The 9,628-nt window shown below is 34.0% G+C and overlaps 1 protein-coding gene across 1 annotated transcript; it reads right to left on the reverse strand.

Moving 5' to 3' along the window:
- Window positions 1–966: 966 nt before the first annotated feature.
- On the reverse strand, window positions 967–9,242 carry LOC311294870 (uncharacterized protein). Its single transcript, XM_084415924.1, has 7 exons — window positions 9,095–9,242; window positions 8,649–8,902; window positions 4,134–4,210; window positions 3,284–3,604; window positions 2,954–3,093; window positions 1,433–1,844; window positions 967–1,351 (listed from the first exon to the last, which is right to left on the reverse strand). Exons 4-6 carry the CDS (start codon window positions 3,510–3,512, stop codon window positions 1,770–1,772), a joined length of 444 nt encoding a protein of 147 aa, XP_084272050.1. The 5' UTR covers window positions 3,513–3,604; window positions 4,134–4,210; window positions 8,649–8,902; window positions 9,095–9,242; the 3' UTR covers window positions 967–1,351; window positions 1,433–1,769.
- Window positions 9,243–9,628: the final 386 nt, after the last annotated feature.

Consider the following 9,628-nt stretch of genomic DNA (forward strand, 5'->3'; position numbering starts at 1 on the left):
TTGAAAGATTTTTCAAGTTAATTTCATTGTTTCTTGTATCCAGGAAATATTCTGTCCAGAGTGCAAACAACAGTTGTCTTACTAACAGCTTATTAAAAAACTTTAGTGTTTGTAAAACTACAACATTCATGTCCAGTTCTTGTTGATGTTTGGTTAAAACTATTTTAACATTAGCTTTGAATAACTTTTAAAATATTTACCATGTCATAAACATCATGAGACACCTCTATTGAGGCTTTACTGATTACCACCTGCTGAAAGACAAATCCAAAAATAGGAACAAGAGAACAAGAATGCTGTAAGAAGAAAGAACCAAGAAAAACTGGAGCTGAAGCTAAAGCTGAAGGCTAGACTGGACAGAGTATTAAAGTGAAGGCAATCATTTTAATCAAACAGTGATAATATTCTACCACTCAAACACAGCAGCAAAATACAATAATGAATGCCATGAGTTTAAAACAATCACACACAACAATCACAGCTGAACACACTTCATTAATAAAACTGAAAGAGACACAAGATGAAAAAAAAAAAAAAAAAAAAAAAAAACAGACAAATAACACGACAGGTCTTCATCTCCAAACATGCCAACAGATCAAATGAAAGAATGAATAAGCATAAAATGTCACAGATATTTGTTCTCAACTTCAGGTAAGAAGACGTGTTTGCACATTTCAACGATGAAGATAAAAATATATCTACTAACTTTATGAAGACTTACTATAATTTAATTGTATTGTTTTATCAAGTATAAACACATTTGTGTGTCATTATGAGTGTAACACTTCTCCATTAATTATTTCTCAGGTTTAACGCCATGTAACAACTTAAACACAGCCTGTGTCATATATGCATCCAGTTACGGGCATTGAATATATATATATATATATATATATAATATATATATATATATAATACTCAGAAAAGTGTTTCACCAACTTTAAAATAAATAAATGGACTTCCTAGCTTATTATGTCCGTTTTAATTCCAGTGTAGCTGCTAGAAATTATGGAAAAATCCATGCTCTTCATAATTGGTCAACTAGTGTTTTCTGATCAAGGTGGATAACCAAGGGTTAGTGTTAATGTTTCTACTAAACACCAGCAAAATATTGATGCCAGTCTTTTCCAGTTACAGCAACAACACCAGTAAAACAGCTTCAGTATCAGTAGTGGAGTATGAGACTGTGTTGAGGAGGAAAATCTTGGTCTTAATGATTGTCTTGTTGAGGTAATTGTAAAAAACACAGTCAGTTCTTTCAGAGGAAGTAAACAGACGCTACAAAATAACTGATGTGTCAAACCAGATCAGTATTATAATGCAAATGTTAAGAAACAGATAGAATGTCTCACTTTATAATGCAAATGTTAAGAAACAGATAGAATGTCTCACTTTATAATGCAAATGTTAAGAAACAGATAGAATGTCTCACTTTAATAGTGAGCTTTAATAAAATAAACCTCTACTGAGAAACATCAAGCTGATCTACTGCTGGAAACTGTTGCTCTGTTTCTTACTTTATTGATCATATACTGTTTAAGGCTAAATTTGTTCAAAATCACTAAAAAACAACTGATAAGAAATCAGTTTTTGAAGTCGTATTTAAATTGGTAAGTAATAGTTGAAATTTGACTGGTATTGGCACCGACCACTGAGATCCCGACACAATTACTCTGTGAGCGATGAGAGTTTCAGCTGATCTTCTCTCTATCATTTCCTAATTCTCTTCAGTGTCTCTTTCAATGAAAGTATCAAAATTATAAATTATGTTACATTGTTTTATTGGCTGCCTCAGCCTGAGTTTGAGCCTTAGAGTCCTCTGTCCCATCTGGGTTATCAACATCCTGCAAGAAAGCACAGATTCAAAAAAGGTTAAAAGTAATGAGGAGGACTGATAGAGAATTGTTTTTTTCTTCTGTTGTTTATACAGAGGTTTTCTTTTATGAAATATTTAACACTGTCTTAAACTGCACTGTCATCTTCTATAGTACAGTAATAAAAAAGGGAAGAATTATGATTTCAATATTGCATCTGAAATTCTTAAACCGATGTATTGCTGTTTTCTAATAAGACACTTGCAGTCTGAAAGAAGATGCATTGTTTCTCTAGTAATTTAGTTTATTAGGGAGTTATTATTGTTTTTGATAGTTTTGACACTGCCTCACCTGTGAACATCTGTTTCTGTAGTGTTAATACTGTTAAAACATAGGATAAAATCAAGGATGAAAAAGATAACTATTAACAGTGTACAGTGTTACACCCTTAGTTGCACAAATCGCACGATGCAGGAGAATTAGTAGAATAAGTACTTTATTGCTATTATCAAGGCACTGTGTAATTAAAGACTTATTCAACAAGCCAAAGCCTCTTTCACACAGAGCATTTATCCCAGAAAATTGCCATAGAATTGCTATGCCGTAATCTGTATGTCGAAGTGATGACACATTGTCGTCCAAATGACGTAGTTATCGTGCGACTCTTTGGGTTTTAAATTTGTTTGGTTACACTTCCTCAATATATCTGTATCCATACCGAATGCATTGGTAAAAGTTACACCGTGTCTTTAAGAGATGTGTGTGAACGCATGCACAGATTCCAGAAAATCACTGGCGGTGTGAATGAACCAAAATCAAACGATACCAGGACAAATCCAGGACACATTTTCAGTGTTTTTTTCTGTGTGAAAGGGGCTAGAGTAAAAAATTGACGAACTGAAAGATCTGAGGGCTTAAATATGCAGGGAGAGTAATTTAATGTTAAACAGATATCTAAATAATAATAATGAATTTGTAATAAACCAACAAACCAGAAAAAAACTGTTACAATCCTATGTTTAAAAAAGACCTGTAATTATTTAATAATACAAACATTAATTCATATCACTACTCTTTTAAAGGATTTTTGCACAGATAATCGCATATATCTTGTTAAATCAGCTGTATGTAATACTTACACTCTGTGGTACTGGTGCATGGCTCTTGCGGTGACAAATCACACCAGCAGCAGCAGCAGCAGCAAACACCAGCAGAACAACAGCAACAGCAACAGCAACAGCAACAACTATTGCTATAGAGCACTGAGACAGACCTGAATCTGGAACAGATAAATAGAAACGGTCATCATTACGAGAGTGACTAATAATCCATCCAGTATTTAACCATATATTTGACTGATACACCTTTTCACATTAATGTTCAGTTGTATGATATTGATTTCACTGATAAACTGATTTTTTTTCAATTCCTCAAAGGAAATGCATTGAATTGCTGAATTATACTCTCACCAGTGACGGAAACACTGAATCTCTTCACACTGCTGATGCTGCCGCTGATGATCTGTAGTTTATAAACTCCAGTGTCTGTGGTTCCGGTGTTCATGATGGTCAGAGATCCAGTCTGATGATCCAGCTTCAGTCTGTCTCTGAATCTCTCTTTACACTGAACATCTGTATAGATCTTACTCTGATCTCCACTGATTTCAGCGATGAGAGTATCTTTAAAATACCACGTCATCACATCACTTGGTTTTCTTATTACACCAGGATCTAAAGTGACAGATTCTCCCTCCTGTTTATTCACTTCATATAGTTCAGAAGCAGAAAAACCTGAAACACAAAGCAACAGCTGCTGGAGGATCTTTCTGGGGAAAACAGATACACTACAAAAGAACTGCACATGAATGTGGTTGCACAAGCCCCTTCTTAACTACTGATCTGAAAAGAACCATTTATGCCTGGTTTGTGCTTATAAACACATTTTACATATTTTTATTCTCATTTAAATGGATAATAATCAGCTGATCAGAGAAGGCGTGATTAGACACTGTCATCTGAGCTCACAGCTTCCTTAAAAAAAAAAAACTTACAACTAATAGCTTGCAAATGCAAATGATTTAATTTTAAAACAAAGCAAACTGTTTTATTATAGTGAGATAATTCTATAAACTGACATTAATTAGCAAGTTTGTAAAGAGATTATCTGTAGACTATATGTGAATTAACATACAGGTAAAGAAAATAACTCTTAATATCATTGTAAATAAATAAACAAATTAACAGTGTGATTTAAGCACACATAGGCTATACTACAGTTTAGTTTATATATAAACTAAAATAATAAACATTAATGACTCACCGTGAACAGTAACATTGAAGATCTTTTCACTGTTTCTGCTGCTGCTGATGATCAGTAGTTGATAAACTCCAGAGTGTGTGTTTTATGGCGAGTGGATAATGCCACGGATAACTTACCGAAGTCTACAGTCGTGTACTTTTACGTGACAGAAGGGGTACGCCGCACCACAGACGGGTGAAACCAACGCGTGACTCCAACGTCGCATCACAGCACGTCGCACCACTGACGCGTGACTCCAACGTCTCACCACAGCACGTCACATCACAGACGCGTGACACCAACGTCTCACCACAGCATGACTCCAACGTCGCATCACAATAAAATAATATCTATTTTCCCCCCTAGCTTTTCTTATCTTTCCTTTGTTATCTTTCTAATCAATCATTCTTTTCTTGTATTCTGATGACATTGAAAATATCATTGATACAAATTTTGTATTGTATACAAAGTTGTGTATGTCATTAATGTCATCTCTGAATGGTTTACGAACATAGTTTTTTTTTTGTTTAAAATAATTCACTCACTTTCTACTGGATATGAGGGCTATGCAAATTATACACCATCAAAGTCACAATTTTTTGCACAATTATTAACAACAACTTTAAAGTTGAACAGATAAATTCATTAATTGTAATCTATAAACATAGTATTCTGGAATGTGTCAGTCTGAGTTTTTACTTTTGAAGGTGGTAATAATTTTAATTTACACAGTTGACCATAATGGGCGAATACACAAAATGAAACTATTCACGATATTGTTTACAGGAGCAGGTGACAAGAAAGTATTTTAATAGCCTATTATTTTCAAGAAATCAACAATGAAAAAATAAGACAGGGAAATAGTCGTTTAGTCACAAAATGCTAAACAATGTAGGTTCATGGTCAAATGTTCAAGACTAGGGCTGTCAGTGTCGACTGTTTATTTAGGCTATATATTTTTTGGTCATAAAGATAGATCTGAAGTGAACAATAGCCTTTAGTATGACTTAAATACATAATTACAAATGAGGCAATATAATTGGTTCAAATAAAGTAGGGTATTAAAAGTAATTAATTATTTTATTTTATTTAACAACACTATTAAAATACATGAAGAAATATATAAACAATGAACATATGTATATTATGTACAAATGCCAACAGAGAGCGCAAGAGGATAACTGACGATAATTGTTACACTTTACATCAAGAGCAGTACTACGGTGACGCATAGCTGCTGCCACATACATATTATTGTTTCCCCTCAATTATGTTGTAATAACGAGATCTTATGTCGTTTTAACGTCATCTTTTCTCGTAATAACGAGATGTCACGACATCTTTTTTTTTTTGCCTTTATAATCCACATAAAATTGACAGCCTATAGCGCCTTTTTCACACTTCTACGTTCAAAAAGCTTATGAAAATAGTAACAGCCCCCAATCAGGCAAAATGAATCAATGAGGCCCTTTTTAAAAATATATTTTATATAGGCCTATAAGTTTTTTTTATATGATATATTAATTATATATAGCCTAAGATTTATTTTTGTTAATAGGCTATATCTTCATTACCTATAGATAATTAAACAAAAAGTAGTCAAAACACATCTAACAGAACATAGCCTAAGTTGTTTATTTTTAACAACATTGTGTTCTTATTTTGTTTAATTAACGAAATGTCAATCTTCATCTTTATAACAGAAGATACAATACAAAAATCTTCAAGATACAGCCATATACAATCTTCACATGAATAACGTATTGTCACCTTATAAACAGTCCTTTGTGTGGTGGAATAAGCAATGCTATATAGAAATGTTACCGGTATAATTTAAACTTTATTTTATTATTTTATTTGTTCATGAACTAATTATGCTAACTCAACTAATTTAATGTAAAGAGCTTGATAAAATTACTAATTAAATAATGTCAAATATTAAATGTAGGCTATTGATTAGAGTTGCCATAGACTAAAGGATTTTTCTAGACTAGTAATTTATTTAAGCAATTAGGACTAATCACACGTTTATATTCAATCCTGGGTGTATATATGGCTATTCCGCGCTCAAGCGCATAAAACTTGCTGCAAAGCACCGGCAAAAGTAGGCTAATAAATGCGCCTTTCATACGGACAGGATCACATAATCAGATGGTAGCCTACCGTATTTGCTTTCGATTGGATTTTTTTTCGTTGGTGGACATTTTTATTTTATTTATAAACTTTATATAGATAGTTATATTTCTCATGTCTGTGAGGCTAACTGTTTTTCGGTTCATTTTTTAGATGCGCTCCAATTCACAGAGATCAAGAAAGCGCGTTCGTTTTCTTTTATTTTACAAAAGCACAACGTTTTCTTGTTGTTGAGAGTTTACACAAATAAAGTCGCGACTGATGTATTATTCTTTTCTGTATGACCAGAAATGGAGTATTTAAGTTGTTTCCACTGTTGATAGGAAATTGCGAGTGATGGCACCGGCGCGTCCATGTGTGCCATGCAGTGCGCGCTCCACACTCCGCACAAACACTCGGATATGCGCTTAATAATAGCGAACATTTATCTAGGTTAACGTTAGAGCGAGCGGCCATGCCAGACTGATACGTCCTTCATGTTTAACAAATCAAATTCTGTTGCATTTTATTGCGCCAGTTTGAAAAGGGCGGCTGAAACACTCTACAGATAAACGCCCAATGCTGTTTTTTTTTCTTTAAACAAATTCGTTTAGTCTTTAAAATAAATATTGTTTGTGGGCTAATTAATGCCACAATAATTTGTTTATTTTATTGGCTACTTTTATTTTTCATTTTTGTTTTGCATTGAATACCATTTAAAGGATTTGCTGTGCACCGCAATGCCATCCTCCCATAGAAAGAAACGTTAAGAGCCACCTTTATTTTCTTTATAATAAAGGGTTTCTATCGGAAAACGCTTAACGTGTAATTAAATGCATTGCGTTCATATTCTGGGCTCATCTGCTTTTCTGTAGGATATATGGTTTATTAATAAGGTGTGTACAGCATTTGATCTTTATCACTGAAGTAGCCTATTAAGCCACATTAAGCTTTTTCTTTATGCTTAGCCTAATATGCAATTAAACCTATTTTTTACAGTCTATGAATTAAACACAATGTTCGTATTCTGGGCTCATCTGCTATTAATAAGGTGTGTACAGAATTTGATCTTTTAACATGAATGTCCGTTGGGGGCTGCTATTTCTTCAGCTTTTTGAACGTATGATAAAGACATGATTGGCTATCAATTTTATGTGGATAAAGGCATATTTTGTACATGACTACACACGTCCTTATAAGGCCAAGAAAATGTGTCGTTTTAATGAAATAAGATCTCGTTATTACGAGAAAAATATGTCGTTAAAACGACATAAGATCTCGTTATTACGACATAATTGAGTGGAAAAAATTATATGTATGTGGCAGCAATGCGTCACCGTAGTTTTTCATAAACTTCGATTTAAGAATAAAGAATTTTCCAAGCAAAATGATTAAGTCGACTATATATTGTACAGAGAAATTTGAGTCAGAAAAGTAAAAGAAGATATCAAAATTAGATAAATGTAGGCTATGTTTGAGCCAAGTTGTTGAAACATTGTTGTTGCCATTAATGAAACATTGTAGGCTATAGCCTATCATTCCACAGAGAAGAGCTATGTGAGCAATTATAGAATAAATGGTCTAACGTTTCCGTTTCCATAAAGCAAAAGCTGCATTTTTCGTCTACGGTAGGCTATAAATTTAGAGATAATCTTGTTACAGGGGTAATAAATTATATTTCTTTTAATTTGTTTGTAATTAAAAATGTATGTGGGTTACTCCATGCTCTATTCCAATTAATATTTTCATACAAGGGGGACCATTTGTATCTGGAGGCAGGGATAGATTTTGCAAATAAAAGATTTTTATTACTTTGTTGTTAACTTTTCTGTCTAGAAAAGATAGACCATTTATTGAAACACTGCTGTAGAAAGACCAACAAGTTAGAGCCTGTTTATGGAATATTCACTTCTTTTTTTATTAAATCCAAGCAATTGGGTGATGACAAATTTAAAATTAAGAGGCTTTAATATTAAACAAAAATTGACTTTAAAGAAAAGCTTCCTACAAAACAAAACAAAAATCATGTCTCCCGATATAGCCTATTGCAAATCCAATCTTACTCATGCTATTCACTTTTCGTTATCAACATCGGAAAAATAACATTAGATTGGGACGACGTGTGTATCAGGCGTCTTATTAGGCGACGTACTGAGGGACGACGTGTGTATCAGGCGTCTTATTAGGCGACGTGCCTGGTTCAGACGTTATGATTTTTTATACATTTCTCACGTACGCCGTCGCCACGTCGCCGTAAGGTATACGTTACTACTGTGACGCCGCCGTGACGTCGCCGCCGGTCTGTCGTCTGACGTCTCTATCAATCCCATTCAAAAATAGACACGGACTTACGGCGACGGAAGGGTAGACTGCTCCTTCGCCTTCTTCAGGGTAGACTTAGAAAAGGCATTATCCGCTCGCCATAGTGTTTCTGGTGTTTGTGACAGTCAGAGATCCAGTCTGATGATCCAGCTTCAGTCTGTCTCTGAATCTCTCAGTGCCTTCATTACACTGAACATCTGTACAGATCTTACTGAGATCTCCACTGATTTGAGCGACAAGAATGTCATTAAAATACCATTTAATATCTTCTTGTTGGTTTGTTTGAACACCAGTGTTTAGAGTGACTGAATCTCCCTCCATCACTGACACTTTATCCGATCCAACACCGAAAACACCTGGAGAAGAATCAGTTAAATAAGTCAAACAAAAACATATAAAAGTGTTGTGATTTCAACAATGCCCCCTTTCCCTATAGCAATTTGTTCACTCATGCAACCAAGTATTTTCATATCTCATGACGAAAATTCACCATAAATAGTTTTTTATCGTTGACCAGGAAGAGAGATTGTAACAAATCAAAGTCTTACCATGGTCGAGAAAAAACAAGATCATTGAGAACAAATGAATGAAAAGCTTCATTTTCACCACTTTTCACTCAATGACCGCAAATTCCGATCCATAACAATGTTTCTGTTCTTCTGCTTTAAGCTTATGGAGACGGAGTTGTTTAAAGTGAAAGTAGAAAACTTAGAACTTCCATAAGGGAGCGCGTGATGACGAGGAGAAGGGGGCGTGACGTTTTCTAACACGCAGGCAGGCTTTCTCGTCGTGTTCTGTTTGTAAAACATCGTAAAATTGTATTTAATTAGTACAAATTGCTTATTCGAAGCGTGGATTTTTTTATTTTAAAGAATATGTAGACTAGGCCTACTGTTGGGTAAAGATCTACATTATTATTTCATTTTAATAAAGAACAAACTCAAATCTGCAATAATCCCTTGAACTACTAAAACGTATCACAAGTTTAAGGGTTAGGTTATAGTATTTTTTTAACCAACTGTACCTATTCAAAAAATAAAAGTATATACAATGTTCCCATAAAGATATGCACACGTATCGAC

The sequence above is a fragment of the Rutilus rutilus genome (assembly GCF_951802725.1).
Source record: "Rutilus rutilus genome assembly, chromosome: 8".
NCBI lineage: Eukaryota > Metazoa > Chordata > Actinopteri > Cypriniformes > Leuciscidae > Rutilus > Rutilus rutilus.

Excerpts from the sequence above, each read along its gene's own strand:
- LOC311294870 (XM_084415924.1), bottom strand. The coding sequence starts at position 3,512 with ATGACGTGGTATTTTAAAGATACTCTCATCGCTGAAATCAGTGGAGAT. Across the intron at positions 3,094-3,283 it reads ATTCAGTGTTTCCGTCACTG|ATTCAGGTCTGTCTCAGTGC; the intron begins GTGAGAGTATAA and ends TATCTGTTCCAG. Across the intron at positions 1,845-2,953 it reads ATGCACCAGTACCACAGAGT|GATGTTGATAACCCAGATGG; the intron begins GTAAGTATTACA and ends GCTTTCTTGCAG.